The sequence below is a fragment of the Chrysemys picta genome, chromosome 2 (assembly GCF_011386835.1).
Source record: "Chrysemys picta bellii isolate R12L10 chromosome 2, ASM1138683v2, whole genome shotgun sequence".
Classification (NCBI taxonomy): Eukaryota; Metazoa; Chordata; order Testudines; family Emydidae; genus Chrysemys; species Chrysemys picta.
The window spans coordinates 5,965,854-5,991,117 of record NC_088792.1 but is presented as its reverse complement, the minus strand read 5'-3'; the positions used below and the strand labels follow the sequence as shown (position 1 = coordinate 5,991,117).

The 25,264-nt window shown below is 52.9% G+C and overlaps 1 protein-coding gene and 1 long non-coding RNA gene across 2 annotated transcripts in view; one reads left to right on the top strand and one right to left on the bottom strand.

The window, feature by feature from the left end:
- The first annotated feature begins 784 nt into the window (after positions 1 to 784).
- Positions 785 to 25,264, top strand: part of LOC122174714 (uncharacterized) — a 31,641-nt gene continuing 7,161 nt past the window's right edge. Inside the window, exon 1 of the long non-coding RNA XR_006176911.2 lies at positions 785 to 907. This is a non-coding gene — a long non-coding RNA (uncharacterized LOC122174714). The remainder of the gene's footprint in view (positions 908 to 25,264) is intronic.
- LOC101951069 (cathelicidin-related peptide Oh-Cath) lies at positions 12,591 to 18,101 on the bottom strand. Its single transcript, XM_065582532.1, has 4 exons — positions 17,824 to 18,101; positions 14,764 to 14,871; positions 13,863 to 13,946; positions 12,591 to 12,989 (listed from the first exon to the last, which is right to left on the bottom strand). The coding sequence occupies exons 1-4, from the start codon at positions 18,019 to 18,021 to the stop codon at positions 12,852 to 12,854; spliced, it is 528 nt and encodes a 175-aa protein (XP_065438604.1). The 5' UTR covers positions 18,022 to 18,101; the 3' UTR covers positions 12,591 to 12,851.

Sequence of the window (25,264 nt, the reverse complement as noted above, 5' to 3'; positions counted from 1 at the left end):
GTACTGGGTCCAGGACAGGCCTCTGGAGAATCCAAATAAATAGATCCTCCTAATTCGACAGTGAACATTCAAAACTACTCTGTGAGTATGTTTTTTCAACCAGTTTTGCACCCACCTTATAGTGTTTCGTCTAGACCACACATCTCTCATTTGCTTATGTGAATGTCATGTGGGACTGTGTAAAAAGCTTTACTGAAATCAAGATACATCACATCGACTGCTTCACTGTATCCACAGGGGCCGTCACCTGACAAAGAAAGAAAGAAATTTGATTTGGCATGATTTGTTGATGAGAAATCCATTTTCTCCTTGACAAATCTATTTTGTCTATTATTTATCATGCTGTTATATTCTAGGTGCTTACAAATGGATTGCTTAATAGTCTGTTTGTGTAACCTCCAGGTATCGAAGTTAAGCTGACTGGTATGTAATTCCTCAGGTCCTCTTTGTTCCCTTTTTTAAAGAGAGGTACCATATTTTCCCTTCTGTAGTCCTCTGGGACCCCACCCATCCTCCATGAGTTCTGGCTGATAATCACTACTGGTTCAAAGATTCCTTCAGCTAGTTTGTTACGTACCTTAGGGTAAATGGCATCTTGACAACTTGAATACATCTAACGTAGTTAAATATTCTTGTCATAAACATACAGCTAAGGGTAGCATAAAATCCCTCTTTACCCTATAAAGGGTTAATTCCTCTTTTACCTGTAAAGGGTTAAGAAGCTCAGATAACCTGGTTGACACCTGACCAAAAGGACCAATAAGGGGAGAAGATACTTTCAAATCTGTGGGGGAAGGTTTTTGTTTGTGTCTTTGTTTTTGTTCTCTTTGAGTCAGCAAGGAACCAGAGCAGGAAAAATACATCTCCTCAAGCATATCTGGACTAAGCATCTAGTATTGCAGAAATAGTAAGTAATAGCAAAGAAATGCATTAGATTAACTTTTGTTTTAGCTTGTGAATTTTCCCTGTGCTAAGAGGGAGGTTTATCCCTGCTTTTGTAACTTCAAAGATTTGCCTAGAGGGGAAATCCTCTGTGTTTTTTAAATCTTTTGTTATTCTGTAAAGTACTTACCATCCTGATTTTACAGAGGTGATTCTTTTACTTTTTCTTTCTTTATAATAAAGTCTGGTTTTTTTAGACGCTGATTGGGTTTTAGTGTCCTAAAACCCAAGGGCCTGGTCTGTGCTCACCTTGTTACCTGTCTGGTTAGTAGAGTATTCTCAAGCCTCCCCAGAAAAGGGGATGAAGGGCTTGGGGGGATATTTTGGGAAAACAAGAACTCCAAGTGGTCCTTTTCCTGAATCTTTGTCTAACTCACTTGGTGGTGGCAGCATACTATTCAAGGACAAGGTGGAATTTGTGCCTTGGGAAAGTTTTTAACCTAAGCTGGTAAAAATAAGCTTGGGGGTCTTTCATGCGGGTCCCCACATCTGTACCCTAGAGTTTAGAGTGGGGAAGGAACCCTGACAATTCTTTAATCTGTTTTTCTCTATTCTGGCTTGTGTTCCTTCCCCCTGCTTGTTTAGTGTCTGGTCACAATCAATGCTTTTAGTGAAAACTGATGCAAAATAGGCATCAAACACCTCAGCCTTCTTGGTATCATCCATTATTAGCTCTCCTTCCCCCTTAAATAGCAGAACTGCATTTTCCTTCATCTTACTCTAGCTCCTCTAGAACCTCTTCTTATTGCCTGGTATGTCCCTCGCTAGGTGTAACTTATTTTGTGTCTTAGCCTTCCTGGTTTTCTCCCTACATACTTGGGTTGTTCTTTTCTACTCATCCTTAGCAATTTGTCCATGTTTCCACTTTATGGTTTTCAGGTCACTAGAGCGCGCCTGATGCCGTCATATTGGCATCTCACTAGACTTCCTGTCCCTCATGACTCCAAATTCATAGGGTTTTAAGGCTAGAGCATAAGGGCGGCAGAATCAGGTTTGTTGTCAGGCCAAAGAGCTCGAGGGTTTTCAGTCTGATGGAATTTGTCCCTTTAATGACCCTGCTGTGGGATTTGGTCCCTTTTGGTTTTCGTACTGGGAGGTGGGAAGGGAGCTGTAGGGTCCTCTCTCATTATCAACACCACGCTGAAAGCTAGGAGCCTGAACTCTACGGGTGTGCCTGGTTGGGAGAAACCTTTGGGGCAGCCCCAGCTTGTTCTTTAGGGGAAATTTCACCCCAAGTCTGCAAAGGAACCTGTGACCATCAAGCCTTTAACATGGGACGCACTCAGTCCCTCCTTGCTGGAGTGTATTAAACTTACGGGAAGTGATTTATTTGGGGGTTATGGGGCTATCTGTTTCATAAAAACAATAGGGCAGAGGGTGTTACCCACTTTCTGGCTGGAACCCGCAGTAAATCAGGGAGGCTGAGGGAATCCACGATGGATGTGACTGTTAATCCAGTTAAGATCCTCAGTGATGTATGTGCTAGTTACACCCATTCCCTTTACTGCATCTGAGGCCAATTGGTGCCATCTGGTGGTGGATGAATGAAAGTCCTACTCTGTAAAGCATTATTTGCCCTGGGCTCTAACTTTTCTAAAGTGACTGTTGATTTTGGATGGCTCCAAATTTGGATGTCTAATGAGAAAGATATTGAAGGGGCCTCGTTTTCAGAGGGTGGTGGCTCAACACTTTCTGAAAACCAGGCCGCTTTGAGGCCGTCTGTATTGGGCACCCAAAATTGCTAGTCACTTTTAACAAGTTGGGTCTTAGTGTCAGGATCTCAGTTGCAATTGGGCAGGGGTTGGATCTGCTTAACGAGGATGGCATATGACTCTTAGTCGGGGTCTTTCCTTGGCCAGTAGCACAATCAGGTGACTCACTTCAGTTCATGTCCCTGATCTCCTCCTTCAATATGGAAGAAGAGGACAACAGTATAGATTTGCAGAATGCCAATTTATTATGCAGAGGAGCCCTGGTGAGCAGCACTGAAAGAGTGGCTAAGCGGTAGGTAGAAGCAGATACTCTGAAGCTGTTCAGATTGTTATAAGCCTTGCTTCCAATGGTGTTTCCAGAGGAGGAGAAATGGCGGCACAGCTGGGTCTGGAGCATCGGCTTGCTCTCATCTCTTCTCTCTCTGGATCTTGTTAGCCGATCAACTTGAGACCGGTAGCAATGACGTTCCAGCAATTTCGCTTAATAAACCTACCAGCTTTTCTCCTCCAATATCCCCAGCGGCCCCGTGTGACAACATTAGGCTAGAAAGACAAGAGGTCAGGGTCCGAATCTCCACGCAGACTGAACCTGGCTCCTACAGCTCAGGGACTGTTACTTTGTTCTCTCTTGTGTTTCATTTGTTATTAGCAATGACTAGAGGCCCCAGCTTTGATCAGGGCTGTGGGAGTTGCTGTAACACATGCACAGTGGGAGACAGTCTCTGCCCAAAGGGGCTTACAGTCTAGATAGACAGAGAGGCAAAGGGTGAGGGGTGACAGTGTGACATGCCTGAGGTCACACAGCTGGTCAGTAGCATAACAGGAAGTAGAGCCCAGGTCTCCTGAGTCCCAGCCCAGTGCCCAATCCCCTGGAGCACATGGCCTCTCCAGAGCAACAGAGAGCATCCGACCAGTGTGATTGTGGGCTGAGGCAGCTAACGGGGGAGAAGAGTAGCTCTCAGGAGTGAGTGTTACCGCTGGGCTCTTTGACAGAGGGTGACATCGGTCTGTGGCTCTGAGGGAGGGGCAGGAGCTTGCCTGCTGGAGGAACAGGGTGCTAGGGCCGTGCCATTGAAGGCAGGATTATAGACTCAGCCCTTATCCCCCTTTACTGTGTCTAACTCTTACGCCCACTTTGGGCAGGTCCCTGTTCTAGGGTAAGAAGGAGGGGCCATTCTGGGGCCTTTTGTCTGGTGTGTGGGACCAGGGGCCATTCAATGTCTGCATCATACAACATTTGTAAATGTCACTTCCAGACAAAGGCAGGTGGTGAGGAGCCTCCCCAGACATTCATGGTGATCGACAAGGCACCAGGTTCCACTTTGGGCTTGTAAATATTTTTCTTTTATGTTACAATATTGCCCAGAGGCTTAGATTGGCGTCAGAGCCGCGTTGTGCTGGGCGCTTGTCACACACATACGCAGGCAAGGCCCTTGCCCCAAAGAGTTCCAGTCTATCAGAATGCAACACTGACTTGTTCTAGTCCACCGAAGTACAAAGTTAATCATCATTCTCAGCTGTTGTCTAGGGCCTTGCATGTTTCAAAGGCTGTTCAAACATTAATCCAGGAATGTAACTTCACATGCCATGTGCTAGCTCTGGCGTAGCTCCATTGTCTTAAATGGGACCGATTTGCATCAGTAGAGGTCTGGCCCATGTGTCTTCAGCACTATGTTTTGAACAAATAATGAGTATCTGGCAATTCCTCTCCCATCTCCTGCCCTTCTCTGAGAAAACCCAGTCGCTCAGGGTTTCTGTATGTCTTTTAATTCCTGAAAGTGCAATTCTGGTTTGAAAAGTGACATGGTCCGAGTGAGCTCCTGGGATTCCAGGCCTTATTGCCTCACGGTAATTTCCATATGTGGTTTCTGTCTTGCAGAAGTTACTTGTGTGTGCAGGTGTTTGCTGGATTGCGCCTCAAGTGTCCCCCTTTTGGGCTGGATGATGCACGGCTCTGAGCACCCTCAATTTATACCGACCTCATTGCAAGCAGAAAAGGTGTTGTTAATGATGCACAAGAAGGAACTAAATCCAGCTCCCGCTATTCAGAGCCAGCTGGAGTACAAAGGAGTGAGCATTTCTGTTAGCCATCGGCCAGGATTTTAGAACGTGTGTAAGCTGGGTTTGAATGAATGCTTCCCTGACAGCTAGCTGGGAGGGGGAGAGACTTGGGTCTGTTTATGTACATACAGTTTGCTCCTGCTCTATTTACATATTCATCAGATGCAGCAGTGTCAAAGTGATCAACTTTGGCGGGTGTTGGGTACAAATCACCTTAGTACTGAATGCAGAGGTAGTGAAATATGGTTACCAATGTTGTAATTATTGTAGGAATACAGGAAAGCAGGACTGTGCCTAACCTGTCCCAAGTGAGGGGGCCACCCTCAGTTGAAAGAACCTCGTTAAGCCAGGGCCTCTAATGTCAGAGCTCTGTGCTATTAAGGGGGTGGGGACAGGTATCTCTGGCTAGAAGGCTGCATACCCTCAAAGGTCTTCCCTAGACTGGTTTAACCTGTTCCTCCCCATTGTTCAAAGGATAGAGCTAAATAGGCTTCGTTAGGAGCCTGTTTGTTATGGTAAATGCCCAATTAGAGCTGAAATCAGTTGTGGTAGGACTGTGATTCTGCCCTGCCTGCTAAGAGCTAAAAACCACTGAGAGCTGAAATCACTTGAGAGGGGGCAGTGTTTCTACTGAGCCTGCCAAGAGCTGAAAATTACTAAGAGACTGCTGTGCCGAGGCAGGTGGCAGTAGATGGCGACCGATAGTCAGCTGGTGAATGAGTGGCTGGTCTGGTGGAGCGGCCCGGCGAGAGCGGTGAGCAGACAGCCAGCAGGGCGGCTGATGGAGAGGCGCAGTGAGCAGGTGGCCTGCGGAAGCAGCCGGTGAGCAGCTGGCAGGGTGGCCGGCAGAGAGGGGTGGCGAGTGAGTGTCTGAGCAGCGGAGCGAGTAAGGTACCTCTTTACCCCACCCAGGGTGGCGGGGAGGTGAACTCTGCAGATGCACCGCTGAACTCTGGGTCTCAACTGACAAGGGCAGCATCTGTGAGTGGCCTTCAGAGAAGGGTCAGGCACGTGAAAGGAGCTTTTCGGTTGCGGGACTTAAGAACCTTAGGAGAAAAGGACACTGCCCAACTTCCTTGGGGGTGGGTCTTTTACTCATGGTTTATGTTTATGAACCCTGTTTATGGTGTTTTTCCAAATTAACGCCGAGTTACTTCCCTTCTTTAAATAAAAGTTTCTTTTCTACACGCGGACTCTGTGCTTGCGAGAGGGGAAGTAGTGCCTCTCCGAGGCGCCCGGAGTGGTGTGTAAATTTCCCAGGTTACTGGGCGGGGGCTGGAGCCGGTTCTGTGTTGTATCAGTGGAAAGGAACCCCTAGATATTGCCTGCCTTGAATTGCTCACAGTATAATTCACATGGAAACATTCTCTGTCTGCTGAATCTGAATGGACTGATGGTTTCAGGCCCTTCATCTGCGGCGGGGCCAGGAAGCTGCTGTGTGGTAATACAGGGAAGTAGCGCATGACTGCGACCCTCCACATATTTCACTCCCTCTTTAAAACCCCTTTCTGCCATGCTGCTTTCAGTAACTCAAGTGGACTTGTCTATAAATTCCCTGTTATTTCCATCCCCTATCGTCTGCCTACTTGGATGGTGAGCAGGGATCATCTTCTTTGGAAAGTACCTCGCCCATAGCCGGCCCCACCAGAAATCAGCCCCGGATGATAACAACCAGGGTGTAAATACCAGACTGTAGGTACAGGAGTCTAGCATCAGAGGCAGCGTTTCCCCATCGACCTGCTCTGTGAGCTCAAGCAGCATGGAATATACACAGGCCCCAAAGCGATTCCCCAGGTCACTCACCCAGTCTGACTGAGGCTGTGGCTTGTCTTCACGGCTGAGCTAAATCCACACCGCTGCAATTGATGCAGTGGCATCAAGTTAGCCAGCGGGTCTGGTGCACGGCCATACCTGGTCAGACCAGAAGTCCCTCTAGCCAGTGTCCTGTCTGCCGACAGTGGCCAATGCCAGGTGCCCCAGAGGGAATGAACAGAACAAGTCATCATCAAGTGATCCATCCCCTGTCGCCCATTACCAGCTTCTGGCAAACAGCTCTCCCATCGACATAATTAATCCACCTCGGTGAAAGGCGGAAGCTGTGTTGACAGACGCGCGTCTCCCACTGACCTAGCGCAGTGTAGAGACCGTGTTAAGTTGATGGAAGGTATGTTGCCCAGGGGGGTGGGTTTTTACACCCCTGAGCGACATAACTTACATCAGCTTAAGCGGTAGTGTAGACAAGGCCTCAGCTTCCAGGAGCCGATAGGCCAGTGTTAAGCCTGGCTCTTGGTTGTACATCTGAACTGCAGCTAAAATCGCATCCTCGTGGGTTGGCAGAGGGGCTGATGATGGCGCGGGGGCTGCTGTGACCACCCCGATGATCAGCAGGACTTTCAGGCAGGTCTCCATTCTTAATTGTGTTGGGCCAGATCTCCACACAATTTGAATTAATTTTGAGAGTCACATTTTGTAAGACACTGTCTCATATGTGTTACCAAGGGCCGGTTATATCACACTGACCACTTACTGCTCATCCACTGGTCCTGCAGTTCTGTCAAGTACATCAATCAGACGATCAGATCTGTTCTTCTGTGTGATTAGAGCACGTTCCCTGTGTCCTCTGGGTGGGGCTCTCACCATACTTTCCCTCCCACATAAAATGCAATGAACAGTGTGGACAGTACTGCTGGCTCTGGTGTCTCCTTGGATTCTGCTGCGGGATGAGAACAGGAAGTCTCAGGATTCTTTCTTCAGCTCATTTCTGGCACATTCTGGCTGACCGTTTAGCTGCGGTTTTGTAATCCAGGCAGGACGGTCGGGGTTTGTAACCGACAATTCCATCCCTCCCTGTGCGGTCTGTGAATTAAAACGGTTGCTCTGTCCCGTGGGGTTGGGTGGCAGTGCGCTCGTATCACATGCTTCTCTATCAGTTAGTAGCTGAAATACTAGAAATTCTTTGTGTCTAATACTCCTCCCCTAGTCGCCTGTTTGATCATTGAGTCGTCACATCTTTTAATTCACTTATTATTATTAATTGTATAGTTGTAACACCTTAATCACAAAACCATCCTTTCACCAGCCTTCCATCCAACTTTCACCTCAGCCCCAGCGAGGGCCTCTTGCATAGGGTGAACAGATGTCCCGTTTTTAAAGGGATGGTTCCTTTTTGGGGGACTTTTTCTTATATAGGCGCCTATTACCCCCAACCCCCTGTCCCGTTTTTTCACAGTGGCTGTCTGGTCACCCTACTCTTGCATGTGTCCCCCCAAGGTTTAGTTTAGATGCAGAGTTGTACTTGAGCCCCAATTTGGATGCTGGTTCATTGAATATGGCTCCAAAGTTTGCAGAGTGTCCACTGCTTGTATGAATTTGCCAGGTCACTTTATCCCCATGGCTAGGGTTACCATATTTCAGCAAGCAAAAAAGAGGACGGGAGGAGCCCCGCCCTAGCCCCTCCCACTTCCCGCCCCCCCAGAACCCCCAACCCTCCCCCCGTTCCTTGTCCCCTGACTGCCTCCTCCTGGGACCCCTGCCCCTAACTGCCCCCCAGGACTCCACTCCCTATCTAAGCCTCCCTGCCTCTTGTCCCCTGACTGCCCCAACCCTTATCCACACCCCCACCCCCAGACAGACCCCTGGGACTCCCATGCCCCATCCAACCACTCCCCACCCCTTGACAGCCCCCCCCAGAACTCCCAACCCATCTAAACCCCTCTGCTCCCTGTCCCCTGACCGCTCCGATCCCTCTCCGCACTCCTGCCCCCTGACAGCCCCCCCCAGAACTCCCAACCCATCTAAACCCCTCTGCTCCCTGTCCCCTGACTGCTCCGATCCCTCTCCCCACTCCTGCCCCCTGACAGCTCCCCCCCAGAACTCCCAACCCATCTAAACCCCTCTGCTCCCTGTCCCCTGACTGCTCCGATCCCTCTCCCCACTCCTGCCCCCTGACAGCTCCCCCCCAGAACTCCCAGCCCCCCACCCCCCCGCTCCTTGTCCCCTGACTGCCCCCTCCTGGGACCCCTGCTCCTAACTGCCCTCCAGAACCCCACCCCCTACCTAAGACTCCCTGTTCCTTGTCCCCTAACTGCCCCCTCCTAAGACCCCCCCCAACTGCCCCCAGGACCCTACCCCCTACCTGTACCCTGACTGCCCAAAACTTTCTCCACTCCCCCCCAAAAGCCCCCCCCGTTTCTTGACTGCCCCCTCCAGAACCTCCCTGCCCCTTCTCCTGCCCCCTGGCCCCCTTACCCTGCTGCTCAGAACAGGGTGTTGGGCTCTGTGCGAGCCGAGCCGGACACGTGGCTGCGCTCCCCAGCACAACAAAACCCGGTCCCTGGCCCTGCACAACAAAACCCGGTCCCTGGCCCTGCACAGTGCTGCCGGACCGGGCTGCAGGGGAGAGCTGCCCTTGTATCAGCACAAAGTGCTCTCGCTCCCGTTTTGCTACGCTGCATGGCAGAAACCGCTCCCAGTTGCAAAAGGGGAGGGCTGCACTTTGTGCTGATACACTTGCTCAGAATGCAGGGCGGATCCGGCTCCTCTCCAGCTGCTCCGGAGTCCAGCCCGGGACTTTCCTGCAGCCCTCCCAGCCGCTCGCTCTGCTCTGCCGGGGGAGGGGGGAAATCCTGGACATTGTGAGTGCTTTACAAATTCCCCCCGGACGCTATTTTTAGCACAAAAAGGAGGACATGTCCGGGTAAATCCGGACGAATGGTAACCCTACCCCTGGCCCTCAGCTACCCATCTTTAAATAATGATCTTTCCATTTCATCCACCCTTTTTCTGTATTGCTCATTTTGATTGTAAGCTCTTAAGGGCAGGGACCGTCTCTTACTACGGTATGTGTTTGCAGAGTGGGGCCCTGATCTTGGTTGAAGCCTGTAACTCCATTGAATTCTGGTTGCTCTGAGAGCCCGATTAGAGCACTAGGGTTTACCTCTGATGATCCAGGGCACCTAGATGATAAAGACGGTCCCTTCTGGCCTTGAAGTCTATGAGTTTAGGAGCCTGCAGAGTTTGGCAGTCTCGTTCCTGAAGCTGCTTCTGTAACACGTGGCTGCTTTTATGTCGTTCAGACGTCTCCGTGAGTTCTGCATGTAACCGTGCAGCAGAACCCTAGTTCACCGAACCCCACTTACCCTGGAACTCCGGCGTAACTGAGATTTGGGGATGTTTTCTAGTTTTGCTCCACACTAACTAAAAAAGGTGACTGGCAACTTTTGCAGTCAATATAGGTATCCGTGAAGAGGGCATTCATAAAAAAAATAGATGCATTAGTACTGGAAAATGTAATATTAGCTCTCTCTGGCTCAGTTTCTCCCTCTAAAAGGGAGGGTTAATAATTAGGCCTGACCAGAAAACAAAACTTCAGTTTCACAATCAAAATTGAGATTTCAGAATTTGTTTTCCTTCCATATCGGAATGAAATTGAGAGCTTTTGTAAATTTTAACAACCACCACCTCATAAGCCTTATCTTCTGGGTTTTTCCCTCCAGATGTTCTACCTAGATTACCTTGTGTTCTTTGTTATCACAGTCGGAGGCACCTGCTTTCCTCCAAATCACTCCCTAACCCCCTGTCCTAGTCCCGCACATCAGCCCCTCCTTAATTTACCATCCTAGACTCACCCAAGTAACAATCTGCTTGAAGAACTAACCCTGGGCTCTGCTAGCCAGACTCAGACAGACCTGCACTGGGAGCTGCACCACTCACAGATCTCACTGCAGACGCATCCAGGGGAAGCAATGGGGTGAGGATCTACAGCAGGGGCGGGCAAACTTTTTGGCCTGAGGGCCGCCTCGGGCTTCTGAAATTGTATGGAGGGCTGGTTAGGGGAGGCTGTGCCTCCCCAAACAGCCAGGCATGGCCCGGCCCCACCCCCTATCTGACCCCCCTCCCCGCTTCTCGCCCCCTGACGGCCCCCTGGGACTCCTGCTCCATCCAACCCCCCCGTTCCCTGATGGTCCCCAGGGGACCCCTGCCTCATCCATCCCCCCTACTTTCTGTCACCCGGACCCTCCACCCCATCCAACTCTCCCCTCCTTCCTGACTGCCCCGCTGGGACCCCTGCCCCCATTCAACCACCCCTTCTCCCTGACCGCCCCTAGACCCCCTGCCTCTAACTCTCCCCCGCCACTAACTGCCCCCCACTGCCCCATCCAACCCCCCTCTCCTTCCTGAATGCCCCCCCGGAACCCCTGCCCCATCCAACCACCCCTTCTCCGTGTCCCCTGTCCGCCCCCGGACACCCCGCCCCTAACTGCCCCCTGCCGCCCCATCCAACCCCGCCGCCTTCCTGAATGCCCCCCCCCCCGGGACCCCTGTTCCCATTCAACGCCCCTGTTCCCCACCCTCTTACCACCCTGACCCCTATCCACACCCCAGGCCCCTGACCACCCCCGAACTCCCCTGCCCTCTATCCAATCCCCCCTGCTCCCTGCCCCCTTACTGCGCTGCCTGGAGCACCGGTGGCTGGCGGCGCGGCTGCACCAGGACAGGCAGTGCGCCACGCAGCACAGAGCATCAGGTCAGGCCCCAGCTCTGCAGCTGCACTGCCCCAGGAGCTCACAGCTCCACCGCCCAGAGCATTGCGCCGGTGGCGGAGTGAGCTGAGGCTGCGGGGGGAGGGGACACAGCAGGGGAGGGGTTGGGGGCTAGCCTCCCGGGCCAGGAACTCAGGGGCCGGACAGGATGGTCCTGCGGGCCAGATGTGGCCCGCGGGCCATAGTTTGCCCACCTCTGATCTACAGGAACCTTCGTATGCGGGTAGACTCTAATAGCGTCTTTGGATGTAATTGTACTAAACCACAACTTCAGGGGGGATGAACTGTCCCCACCCCCAAATGGGGCACTGAGACTAGTCTGTATCAAGGGCCCCCTGCTAAAGGTTAAGGGAGACTGGGAAGGCTGATACATGTCAAATACTGTCTCTGTCTCCCCTGATCACAGGAGAAATTTCAGCATCTACTTCCTTTTTACATTGCCTTGGGGTTCTTGTCAGCAGTATAAAGCCTTCAGTGCCGCAGGATTGCTCAGCCACTGGGAGAGACCGGGTGAAATCTGGAGCGTCTCACCCACAAAAGGCAAAGGGAAGCGGGAGCTGAAAGCCTGACCCAAACCCCACTGAAGTCAATGGAAAGACGCCTACTGGCTTCAATGGGCTTTGGATCAGGCCCATACACAGTGAGTGTTTTAACCATCTGCCTATCTAGATGAATGCATCGATCTGCAGTTCTGGAGCACCTATCACTTGTACCGAGCCACCAGCTGTGAGGCGGGAGCCCCATTCCCAGCTCTTTCCACCCCAGCTCCTCATGTGTCCCTACTGACTTCAGAGCCCAGAGCGCTTTCGCTTGTGCTGGGCATCCCTGGATTCACAAAGTTGGGCAGGAGGCCCAGGGACGAATGTTATTCGAAGGCCCACCCCTGTGTCGCCCGGCTGTGTTAAATCTCTTGTTGAGGAAAGGACACCTGCCATTTAAAACCAACCCAAGGAAGCGAAGGGAAATGAGAGAGCGTTTGAAACGTCTTTCCTCCTTGTGCCATCATGAGAAGCTAGTCACAGTGTGAGGCAGGACACGGGCCTACTGGACTAGGGTGACCAGACAGCAAGTGTGAAAAATCAGGACAGAGGGTGTGTGTGTGTGTGGGGGGGGGGGGGGGTAATAGGAGACCATATAAGAAAAAGACCCAAAAATCAGGACTGTCCCTATAAAATCGGGACATCTGGTCACCCTAAGCTGGACTGTGGTTCTGGTGTCGTGTGGCCATCCTTGGTATCTGAGTCACTTACAAGCCATTCAGAAGCTACAAGGAGGAGGGTGGAACTGTAATGGGATGCTAAATTGTATTATACTGTCAAGCCACTGGGGGAGGTCTGTGTGTCAAATACTTTATTTAATACCTTTTAGCCACACCTGTGTGTCAAATACCACCCGACAAAGCATTGAAGGGTCTTATGATGAACACATGTGGTGGGTATAAGGAAGCTCGGTAGCCAGTCCACATCTGGTGCAGAAGAACATGACATGATGTCAGGAGTAAACAGAGAACAGAAATGGAAGGAACAAAGCAACAAAGGTTGCAACAAAGCGAGAGTCGCCGAAGCTGCCGTGTGGCTGCCCAGGCCTCTTCCCATCAGGCCATTTGTAATCTACTGCCTTTGCCTTTGCCTTTGCCTCCGCCATGGGCGATGAGTGTGTAGGAGCCAGGCAGGTACCAGCGACGAGGCCACCGGCTACGTCTTGGGCTCCTGGACCTCCTGATGTGAGGATCCTGGAGGGAAAGGAGCACACGAGTGTTTCCAGGGAGACCGATACCGGCTCTGCATCACTATCTGCCACTCGGGATTTGCTTGGGAAGGGAGAGGAGGTGGCTTCCTTCAACAGCCCATTGTTATGTTCTCTGCACTGCCCTGTGTTGGGGAGGTCTGAGTCAGGAGGCCCAGCTTGGTCGCCTGCTCCCAGGAGGCCCAGCTGGGCGCTTAGTGGAGGGGATGCTATCACTGGGTGCCCTGGGAGGAGGGGGAAGCAGCTGCAGCCTGTGGGTCCCCCCAGGGAGAGACTGTTGCTTCTCTCTTCCTGGCTGAAGGCTGACACTGCACGATGGGGCCTGTCTGGAGGGCCAGGAACTCCCTTGCTGGAGAGCCAGAGCTCTGGGACAAAGCTTTCATGGGAGAAAGAGCACCACCTCCCACTTCTGTCCATGGCGGCTCTCTGGGCAGGGGGGAAGGTCCTTGCTACATCGAGGGGGGGCAATATCTGTTATATGGGCTTAGGAAAGGCTCCTGCTGCATCAGTTACCCATAAACCTCCTAAACGGGACTAAATCGTAGCCGCAGAGAGGACATCCCCCTCTCCACCTGGCCATCTGTTGATCCCAGGTGGAGACGACATCGAGGTTTGGACGCTTCCTATATCCCAGTGAGGTGTTTGCTTGGCAGATGGGATCTGTGGGATTCAGCTGCCAGCCCAAGGGGGGGTGTCTCTAGTGGCTATGCCCCTACCGGATGCAGCTAGGCACCCATCACTGTGCTATCCTCACAGTTTCAAATCCAGCCCAGAAAACCGATGGGGAAGACACCCTCCCTGCCCCATCACCGGCCCAGCCCCCACTTGGAAGATGATGTCACCAGAGTGCAAGACCTACCTCCTTGGTCACCGTGTTGCAGTTGATGATGACTATGGGCGACTCCTGCTGGGTGGAGAAGAATCCTGAACAGTCTCTGACCACCTGTGAGGAGGAAGATCTCAGCTCAGTTTCTGAGTGCCGTGGGAGGAAGGGCGGTGCGTGAGCCGCCTCTGGAGGTGTGGGTACAAATCTGGCTGTGGGGAAAATGGGCTGAAGTCCTCACCCTAGGTCATGGTGACAAGTAGCACCACAGGTGGTGTGGTGGGTACGAGAGGGAGAGATTGGGATGGCCACTTTATCCACCAGCTGCATCCCTGCTAGTTAAAGCCCTTGGTGGTCTGCAAATACAGCCCTAAGTAGAGCAGATTACAAGAGTCTAGCCTGGAGGTGACTACAGCTGGATGACCCTGGTGAGGACCACGGTAGAGAGGAAAAGTTGTAACTTCTGGGCTAGGCAGAAGGCTGCATGGGCCGTTGCTGCTTCCTTAGCCGTGCTGGACCACAAGCTGCAAACCATCATGGGCAAAAGACAGACATACACTGTGGGTCAGAGCCCACCTCCAACCATTTCTCTAAGAACGCTTCCCCCCAGCAGCAGCCTTCCCTGCTGGGCCATAACGGCAAATCAGCCTGTAAACGTCTGCTCACGCTTGTCAAATGAATTCCCCCCCCCCCCTTCTGGATAGTCAGTTCCAGCAAGAGGGCTTGGGTCTCTTACTCCTCCTAAGTAGAGTTTACTCCCATGACTAGCCCCCTTTATTTCAGCTCTGTCGCCATGCAAAGGGCCATGGCGATGAACGTTCTACGCCCGCTATCCCTGGGGGTTAGGTAGCGCTGATCAGGGACCACGGCAGCTGGGTGTTAAACGAAACAGGAGACAGAGCCTGTGGTGCTGTCTCCAGAGACGGGTATGGCTTACCCCATTGTCTCTGAAGTCACATTCGGTCCCGTTGAGGTTCTCTGACACCGGGCACACGGTCTCTTTAACCATGAACTTCAGCTCCTGCCGCGGGTTAGACGTCATGTCCTGGGGAAAAAAATGAAATAGAAGATTGGGATAAACGCTGATGGGGAGTGTAGCGGGTGGTTCCCCGCTCCTGGCCTGCAGGGCTAGAGACAGCCCAGGAGAGGGCTGTGGCGGGGGCAAGAAGCCTGGGCCGATTGGGGGAAAGTAGGCTCACCGGGGCCACGCCCCAATCAGGCCCAGCTGGCCCCTATAAAAGGCTGTGAGCCAGAGGCCTAGGCAGTCTCCCTCTGCCTGTAGAGGGAGAAGGGCCTGGCTGCAAGGTGCCAAGAAGGGACCCTAGAGTGGAGCAGGGCTGGGGAAAGGCCCAGGGAGCCGGGGAGCTCCGGCCTAAGAAAGCCCCAGGCTGCAGGCCTGGTAAGGCCCATTAGGTATTGGGTTGCAGGGGGCAGCCCATGGGTAGGCAAAGGCAGCAGGTCCAAAACCCCCTTTGCCTGTGATGAGTGGCTGATACTGCAGTCTGCCCCAGTGAGCGGGGGGGCTAGATGGGGACTGGCAGAAGCCGAACACTGAGGCGAAGTGGGGATAGTGGGTGGGGGTTCCCCTGGAAGGGGGAGACCCTGAGGCTCTGAGGAGTTACTGCCAGGGGGGCAGCATCCCAGGTAAAGGGGGCACCCGGGTCCTGGGAGGAACATGGGGCCACAGGTAAGTCAGATCACCGGCCTGCAGAGGGCGCGCCGGACGCTGGGAGAGCTAATTCCCTGAGACAACCAGCAGGAGGCGCTGCAGGGGTGAGTCAAGCTCCTTACAGGGAGTAAGCTCCCATGTCCACAACAGCCCCCACACGTCCGGCTCTGCCTCGCCATCAGCTCACATCAGCCATGTGCTATCCCAGCTTCTCTCTCTGCATCTATCCAGCAAGAGCAGCCGTGCATCGGGCTGCAGCTCGGTATTGCACCAGCAGGTAGAGCACTGGTCCAGCTGTAATGAGGCAGTAGACGAAGTTCCCACGTGTCACCCAGCTCACCCCAGTGGAACTCCTCCAGTTTACACCGGAGCGACCGAGAGCAGATCTGAGCCCCAGCCGTGCAATTTACAAATAAAATGAGTCTTTTGCAAACGCCATTTGCAGAGGACACAGGGGGAGCAGGTGACTCTGTTGCTAAATCTCCATAAATCTGCTTTCAACTCGTTCTCCAGCTCTGTACTTTAGGCTTTTATATGGCACCCACCAGAGTAGTGTCTCAGGGTTTATCTTATTGAGATGTCAATTCGCTGCACGGTGAGGCACACAGTGGACACTAGGGGGCAGATTTACAAACATTTTGGATGGCAACTACTCACCTAATTTGCATGCCTAATTATCGCAAGTGAGCATGCAAACTGGACAAATACACACACAAATGCCACTGCTGAGCCGCTGGTAATGCAATTACCAGTTTGCACAAGCAATCCCAGCAATCACATGTGCAAATTAGTCTAGCCTCTGTATTTGCACAACCAAGTGCTTGAACACCTGGCCCTTAATTTAAAACTTCTCTCTTATTGCATGGTTCTCCACTGGAAATATATAGGGAGAGAGCTCTGCAATATATGTAATATTAAGGTTTATCATAAATTTTTGCCTCGAGAGAAAACAATCCCGATCTTAACAAATCCTGCAGAAAGGCTGCGTTACGACCCTTCATGGTAGTCGGTATGTAACCCTCACACCTCCTAGATGTGGTGTTCTGCCCCCTCTAGTGGCATCAAGACCACTTAGAGCTTAATGATTCTGCTACCACCTTCGCTAAGAACCATGTGGCTTTTAGCTCACGCAGTAGAGGCTCATGCGCTGAGGTCCCAGGTTTGATCCCACACGACAACGACTGGGGTCTGTTGGTGTTACAAGTGGAGGCTCGTCCGGGATTTCAGCTGGGAAGTCTCTGAAGCTCAGAACGTCTTTCCTCAGCTAGGGAAGTATGTAACCCACACACCTCCTGGGTGTGGTGTTTTGTCCCCTCTAGTGACACCGAGACCACTTAGCGATTGATGAGTCTGCTACAGTAGGGCTACCATACATCCGGGTTTCCCCGGACATGTCCGGCTTTTCGCTCTTTAAATAGCCGTCCGGGGGGGCTTTCTAAAAATCTAAAAATGTCCGGGATTTCCCCCCCCCGGTCGGCTATTTATCGACCGAAAAGTACCTGACAGGGCAGCCGAGCGCCGCTCGCATTGGGGCCTCGGCAGCCAAACCCCCTTCCCGGCTCCCCCCATCCCCTGCAGCCTTAGCACACCGCTCGGCAGCGCTGGGGGGGCTGTGCGCCTGTGAGGGAACACGGCGGCGGGACTGGCAGCGGTGGCCAGAACCCCTTCCTCGCTACCCCCTTCTCCACAGCCTCAGCACGCCGCTCAGGGGGGCGGGGCACTCCTTGAGGCGCGGAGCCAGACACCTGCTCTAAGCCAAGCGGCACGGTAAGGGGGCTGGGGAGTTGGAGAAGGGGGGCAGTCAGGGGACAAGGAGCGGGGGGGGGTTGGATGGGTCGGGAGTTCGGGGGGGCTGTCAGGGGGGCAGGGGTGTGGAGAGGGGTTGGGACAGTCAGGGACAGGGAGCAGGGGGGGTTAGATGGGTCGGGGGTTCTGGGAGGGGGTTGTCAGGGGGTGGGAAGTGGGAGGGAGTGGCTAGGGGGCGGGGCTACTCCCCCCCCCCCAATGGAGTGTCCTCTTTTTTGAAAGTTCAGATATGGTAACCCTAGCTACAGCCTCAGCTAACGGCCATTGTGGCTTTTGGCTCCTGCATTAAGCTTCAGAGGTCCCAGGTTCGATCCCGCCCAACAACCGGGGTCTGTCGGTGTGACACTTACAAGGCAGGAAGCTGCTGCGTTATAACCTGGTGTGAATATCTGGTTGTGTTCTGAATCGATGGGAGTTGGGTTGGGGGAGTGAGGAGCCTCGTGGGGGAGGGTCTGATTCTGGTGCCTGGTTTCAAGCCGCAGCCAGGGCATAGCGCCATAAAGGGAGTGAGCTGGTACTTACCCACTCAGGCTGTGGGTCCGCTTTAAGGAGCCGGAAGGCACGGTCTAGGCCTGACCCTTGGTTGTAGAAATCGACGGCCAGGGCAATGGCCTCTTCATAGCTCAGCGTCTTGTGTTGAGAAGACACCGCGGTGGCTGCTGCGGCCACAGTGACCAGCAGCAGGACGCGCCGGCAGCAGGTCTCCATCCTCGGGCCCATTGGCGGCGGTGCCAGCAGAGTGCCGTCCCGCCGCCTGAGGGAAGCCCTTTTATATCTCGCTCCGCGATGGGGAGATTCATGACTCACTGTTTATGTCCTCGGGCTCCCCGGAAACCGAAGCTTTTCCTGTTGTTTACAGGAAATCTCCCTTGGCCAATCTGCTGGTACATGCAAAACAAGAAGATCAGCGCAAACAAGGGACAATGCTGGGGCTGTGTGTATTGCTAAACATTTGCCTTACTTAGCATGGGCAAGCAGCTGCGAGGAAAGAAGGAACAAGTGGACGTGCAGCTCCCTGCGATATGTTTCATGTATTATTAGCTCCTAACTCCCAGGGTCTGGGTCAGAGATGCCCAGCAACGTGGTGTAGCACCACTTCTCCCCAACTGCTATCTTGTTCTATGCGATCTCAGCTGTGCCCTCTGCAGCAATGTCTGCCTGAGCCTGCCGAGAGCCTGAAACAACAGCTCCTGCCCCATTCATTGCAGTGCCGAACTAACTCAGGGGCCCAGTGACGATCATTTTCATGCCCGCTATGACGCTGCAGTTTGGCATCACAAGGGGGTGTTGCTTAGGAGATACCACTTATCCCCCCGCCCCAACTCAAGGGAAAGAAACTGCAAAGGGCCTGATTTAGATTGTAAGCTCCTCAGGGCAAGGCCTATATCAGTGTGTGTGTGTGTGTGTGTGTGTGTGTGTGTGTGTGTGCGCGCGCAAGGGGGCCCTGATCCTGACTGGCCCTGTGATGGGATACATATACCCCATCCTGGCTGTAAAAGGGTTCATGAGAGGCCAATTAACCCATCTGGCTGCAGCTGGGGGGGGGCAGCCCCATGAGTCCCAGCTGGGAGAGGAGTGGGGTGGCCGCTCTAAAGGCAGGAGTCTGGAGCAGGGAGAAGCTCTGCAGTCACTCTCTGGGACTAGAGTGGAGAGATCAGGAGGGAGCCCGGGGTAAGAGTGGGCTCTGCCGCAGAGTCTGGGAAGAGGCCCGGAGAGACATGGAGCAGGCTCTGGGGCTGGAGCAGGCTCTGGTGATGAGCCCCGATAATGAGGCAGGATCTGGACTTGGAGGGAGAGACGCCTGGGAGGTTTTCCACTGAGGATCGGGGGGGGGGGGTGACAGGTCAAGCCCAAGGAGGGCAGAAGTGGGTTTGTTTATACTTTTGTTTGGGGGGGTTGATGGGGTATTCTGGGGGGAGCCCTGTGCATCCTGGCCCTGGCAGGACAAACAGAGAGATCCCTGCTGACACCCTTGGGAGGGAGAAGTCTAGAGGGAAGCTAGCAGCAAGGAGTCTGGTGTGATCCTTGACTGCCTCTGCTAGGGTCGCTGGACTGGGAGCCAGTGTAGAGGATGGGCCTGGGTTCCCCTACCAGCCTCTGGTAGGGTGGCGTGAAGCCCTGGGAAAATCATCTACCGACCGCTGGGGCCAGAACCAAGGGCGGCAGAGGGGGTCAGGCATTTGTTTTTCTTGGACTGTCTGTTACCCCAGAAGAGGTGGGATGGCTGTGACCTGGCCGGAGGGCCGAGTCGTGAAATGAGGCAGACCACCGCAGGGACTGGAGCAACCGTCCCATGGGGACATTAGAGGAGGAAAGCCTGGTATGCCATGCCCAGCCACAAGGGGGCATGCCAGCAGCAGGACCCTTCCACGGTCTTCTAATCCCTACGTGTCATGACACCAATCATACAAAGCATCAGCTGCGTTCAGAAATCTGCACACAGTGATTGGTGACCATGTCGCTGTGGCATCAGCCTGTGCACTGCATACCATGGATTTTCGCATGCCAACCACCATTTAGACACCCCGCTGGCCAACTTGCACTTGCCACCCCCTGATTTAAGCGTGCAATCCCTGGACGTGTGGGCAAATGAGATGTGCAGTCGCGCCAGCATTACTGCAGGCTGCCCTGGGCTACCCAGAAGACCCAGATGCATCTGAACATAGATGGGGCCTGTTGCTGAGCTGGGGGCAGGTCCCAGGCTCTTACGTAAACATGGAAGTGACTACTGGCCCTGGCCTTGCTGTAGTAAACTGGGGGTTTCCATCTAGTTTTGAGAGGTACTTTCACATCATAGGCAACTTCCATGTGGTTAAACAAAGGTTCCCTCCCTTCCTGCCCAGACGTTCTTCTTCCAGTAGTTTCGTTATAAGGGCAAGGCAGGGAAATGTCATGCTCTGATATTATTTATCCCCTGGCTCTGAGCTAAGGTGACCAGACAGCAAGTGTGAAAAATCGGGACGGGGGTGGGGGTAATAGGAGCCTATATAAGAAAAAGCCCCCAAAATCGGGACTGTCCCTATAAAATCAGGACATCTGGTCACCCTACTTCTGAGCACCCTGGGCCTTTACGCTTCACGACATGGTCACTGTCCTCCCATGAGCACTGAAGGGAATGGGAGCACACGGATGAGTAAAGCAAGCAGGATCAAGTTCCTAACACGCATTTTCCCCTCTGTCAATGTGCCCGGTGTGTGTGGTCCTGTGTGAAGCAGATTATTGTGCCAGTCGCTTTGTGTGCTTTCCACACTCTAAGGTAATCTCCCATGAAAATCCCTCTTTTGATCCCACACTGAAGCAGTCAGGAGAGGGACCCCAGAGAAGGGTAAGGAGATGGGGGGATGGGAAGGATCAAACCACAGCAGAGATGTGTCGTTAATGAACCAATCAAAGGGCAGGTTGCCAGGGTTCTCCAGAGCCCACCCTTACGGGAACTCCCAGTGCCCCACGTCCATATCTCAGAGCTGGGCTGACTCCCAACTCCCCTCGCTTTGTGCACGGATCACACACACCACACACACACACACCCCCCGGACGGTATTTTCCCCCATGCCAGGAGCTGTTCGCCCTTCGCCATGGTCCCTCCAGGCGTGAGCTGCTGGTGTGTACCTGACCCTTAGAGCCCCCGTGGGCCGTAGCAGTGTGTGGCAGCAATCACAGAGCCCAAACCTGACCTGGAGCTGTGGGATCCTGGGAAGTAGGTGGTGAGGGGGATGGTTAACAGCTGGGAAGGGAAGCGGGAAAAGACAAAGCCACATTGGAATGAGTCTCTGGGCTGAAGATAATGGACACCCTAAAGCTAAACCATAAATATGCTGCAGCGGGGGTAGAACCTGCACCCTTGGCCTCTGAAAACACAGGCGTCTGCCACGTGAGAGAAAGGAGAATGTCTATTAACGCTCACCGCCAGGGCTTAGACCCCAGGGCCATGCATACACGCCTAGTCATGCCCCCGTTGAAGTCAGGTGTGGAGAGACCCACCCACTTCAGTGGAAGCAGACTTAGGCCTGAGGCATCAGAGCAATTCAATGGGTCCCTTGGGAGTGGCCCTGCCGTGGCCTGGGCTGCTGTGTGGGGTTTCAACGCAGCACGCCAGCAAAAGTGGCTTCTCTGGGAGCAATAACGCAACAAGGTGTCACTCAACCAATACAAACCCGCTTGGACAGCAACACCTCGTGTCCCGCCACGCCCGGTAAGCCCGTGACCGGGTGAGTCTTGTTAACTGTGCTCACAGAATGGGTTCCTGGAAGGGAAAGAAAATTAACATAAGACATTTCTAGGGTGACCAGAGGGCAAGTGTGAAAAATCGGGACGGGGGTGGGGGGTAATAGGTGCCTATATAAGAAAAAGACCCCAAAATCGGGACTGTCCCTATAAAATCAGAACATCTGGTCACCCTAGACATTTCCTAAATCTCGATCGACTGAAACAGCTCCATGGTACCCAGTCCCTTAGGACTGGAAGTGAGGAAAGCCCAGCTAGGCCTAGAGAATGATGCAATATGATCTTCCCAATTCAATCGATTCCTGCCTTTGATGGGCTAGAAATGCCCAGCTGGACCAGTGACAAATATTTCCAGAGTCAGTGAACTCCTCCAAGGATGTGAAAGGAAAAAAAAAAATAAGTGGATCCCTTTGAATAAGCATCCAAATCATTGCAAGCACATCTAGACCAGGGATCGGCAACGTTTGGCCCGCGGCCCACCAGGGTAAGCCCCCTGGCGGGCCGGGCCGGTTTGTTTACTTGCCACGTCCACAGGTTCGGCCGATTGTGGCTCCCACTGGCCGTGGTTCGCCGCTCCAGGCCAATGGGGGCTGTAGGAAGCAGTGCGGGCCAAGAGATATGCTGTCTGCGGCTTCCTGCAGCCCCCATTGGCCTGCAGCACCGAACCGCGGCCAGTGGGAGCTACTATTGGCCAAACCTGCAGACGTGGCAGGTAAATAAACCGGCCCGGCCCGCCAAGGGGCTTATCCTGGCGGGTCTTGTGCCAAACAATCCCTGATCTAGACCCTCAGAAGCGACCCCAGCGCTGGTTTTTAACCTGCACTCTCAGCTGAAATCCCTGGAGAGTTCTGATTAAAACCAATCAGTGGCACAGCATGCAGGATCATGCTCTGAGTGTTGGTTCTTTTAGCTCTATGAGACAGCTGGGGCCAGCTGCATCTAGCAGACGTGTATGTAACACCTGCTGCACCCGGAAACCCCTCTTTTGCACAGGCCAGCAGGTACTGAGTGAGTAAGTAGCACAAAAGCAGTTACTTGTCTGGACCCATGTGAGTTTTAAGTGATTGTGCCCCGAAGCTTCAAGCAAGGTGTAGGCCCGTTATGCCAGGCACTATACAGAGATGTAATAAATGACATATCCTGCCCCAAAGCCCTGATAGTCTAAAAGACAAAGCGTAACAGGAGGGTGGGTCAGGCAGACAGGCTGGGGGTGGTGGAGACGGTAATAAAATGAATAGAAGGTGCCTAATTCTTAGCCCATCGAGGGCAGTGACCACGATCTGTCACCTGGCTGGCCATAACCAGGGTACGGTTTTCCGGGCCGTGCGTGCAAACCGCTGGGCCACGCTGCAGTTGAATTGCTGAAGCCTGACTGTGATGATGTAAATGATCAGATCAGGCAAGCTGCACTGACTGCACAGCTCCCTGCCAGCTACAGTTACATGAAGGTCCGGAGCCCAATTCTCCCTTCATTCGCACCCTTGTAAGTCCATAACGCCTGCGGCATTGCTCCTGATTTACCCCGAGGTTGTGGAGAGGGAGAGCCAGGCCCTCTCGGCAGATCTGGGGCTCTAGGAATAAAGGCCCAGGTTTTGATGCCAGCTAACAGGCCGATCTGCCGAAGCTGCCAGCCCGGAGAAGAGCGCTTAGAATTGCTCAACTCTTCCTCCACTTCTGCTTTGAAAATGCATTGCAGACGTTTCCGCAGCCTTGTAGTGAGTACATGTTTTTGCAATCCAGGGCTGGTCAAATGACGGCCTCCCTCCCCCTCCATGCCAAGTTCTAAACGGTGCAGACTGCCTCTTGTTTCCTAACATACCAGAAAACAGTTTTATGCAAAAACTAAACTTTGGGAACCAGTGTGGCAAGAACAGACTTTTGTAACCTCTTTACTTGGGTGTTAGCAAATCGCTCAGGGAAAGGTCCTTCTGAAGTGGCCAGAGAGTTATGATGAAGGAAGCAGAATGAAGAGTAGAATTGTAAATAGAAAAGAAAATATATAGAATTATTCTTTGTAGCAATCCCCAAAGCCAAGGTCAAAGCCTCATTGTGCTGGGTGGGGCACAAACCCAGAGTAAATCTTTTCCCCAAGGAGCAGACAGTCTAAATAGACGAGACAAAGGGTGATGGGGGAAACAGAGGCAGAGAGAAGTGAAATGACTTAAGAAGTCACAAAGCAGGTCAGTAGCTGAGCCAGGAACAGAAGCCGGCTCTCCCAAGTTCCCACCTGTAGTGGGGCGGTGTGGTTCCCCACCGCCCCGGAGAGAGACGAGTCCCTCCGGAGACCAGAGTGAGTGGAGCCAGGGAGCTCTGAGCCCGCCCTCCAGAGGGTCAGGCGTTGCCCCGGAAGTATAAAGGCCCGACCTTATAAAATCATGAGTGCTGTGGAGAAAGTGAACAAGGAAACGTTATTTACTTGTTCCCATAATAGAAGAACTAGGGGCCACCGAATGAAATTAATGGACAGCAGGTTTAAAACAAATAAAAGGAAGTTCTTCTTCACCCAGCGCACAGTCAACCTGTGGAACTCCTTGCCTGAGGAGGTTGTGAAGGCTAGGACTATAACAGGGTTTAAAAGAGAACTAGATAAATTCATGGAGGTTAAGTCCATTAATGGCTATTAGCCAGGATGGGTAAGGAATGGTGTCCCTAGCCTCTGTTTGTCAGAGGGTGGAGACGGATGTCAGGAGAGAGATCGCTTCCTGGCTCTCTGAGCTGTGGTCCAAGTGTTAGTAGTCTCTTGGTCTAGCCAAGGCCGTGATCAAGTGTCTTGATGTTTTTGGTCTTTTGGCCTCGGGATGAAAACCTTGCCTTTGCTTCTGGGACCTTGAAGTGAAAAAATTCTCTAAGTTTTACCTGTTAGGTTCACTCCCTCTGGGGCACCTGGCATTGGCCACTGTCGGTAGACAGGATACTGGACTGGATTAGGGTGACCAGACAGCAAGTGTAAAAAATTGGGACAGGGGTGGGGGGTAATAGGAGCCTAGATGTAAGCAGAGTCAGGATGAGCTCTACCCTGACATCTGGTGGTGATATATGGCGACTGTGGAAAAGAACTCCAGGGGCTGATCTTGTTTGCATAGGCACACCCACTTGCCTGGCATGAAACCACAGCAACTCAAAGTGGTTACTTTGGCTGGTGTGGGATCCCCAGTTTCTCTGTTATTGGGGCAGGAAGAATAAAGTTTTGTTACCCTGATTCTGTGAATCAAGGCCAGTGGAACTGTTGTATGACAGAAGGACTGAGTGAGTCATTCTCCATTACCTAAGTAGCATTTGCTTGTCAAGGGGCATGGGTTACAAAACCCAGTGAATTGAGAGAGGATGGGGACAGGTATTTGTACCTGATGGTATGGCCCCCTCCCTGAGGGGGTTGAAATACCAATTGCACTACCTCCTCTCTCCACTGTTGAATGTCAGAGCTAACTTTGATTCCCTTAGGAGTCTAGTTACAGACTGCTGAGCTGAGTTCACTTTGGGCCAATAGTGCACCAGCACCGGGGCTCCCCTACTACTAGCTGAAATCACTAAGAGCTGAAATCACAGAAGAGCTAAAGCTATTTAAGAGCTGAGATCACTGAGGCTGTGGTAACTAGTGGGGGAGCCCTAAGCTAACTTAGCTTAGTGGGGGTGAGCGGAGCGGCTGGAGGAGCAGCTAGCAGAGCAGAGCCTTGTGGGAGCGGCGTGGCTCACAGGTCGATGAGGGGAGCAGAGCGGCGCGGCTCACAGGTCAGTGAGC

What these genes read in the sequence shown, in the direction of transcription:
- LOC101951069 (XM_065582532.1), bottom strand. Translation starts at nt 18,021, where the DNA reads ATGGGCCCGAGGATGGAGACCTGCTGCCGGCGCGTCCTGCTGCTGGTC. An exon ending in GTGACTTCAGAGACAATGGG is followed by an intron (nt 13,947 to 14,763) that starts GTAAGCCATACC and finishes TCCTCCTCACAG; the next exon opens with GTGGTCAGAGACTGTTCAGG. An exon ending in GCAACACGGTGACCAAGGAG is followed by an intron (nt 12,990 to 13,862) that starts GTAGGTCTTGCA and finishes CTTTCCCTCCAG; the next exon opens with GATCCTCACATCAGGAGGTC.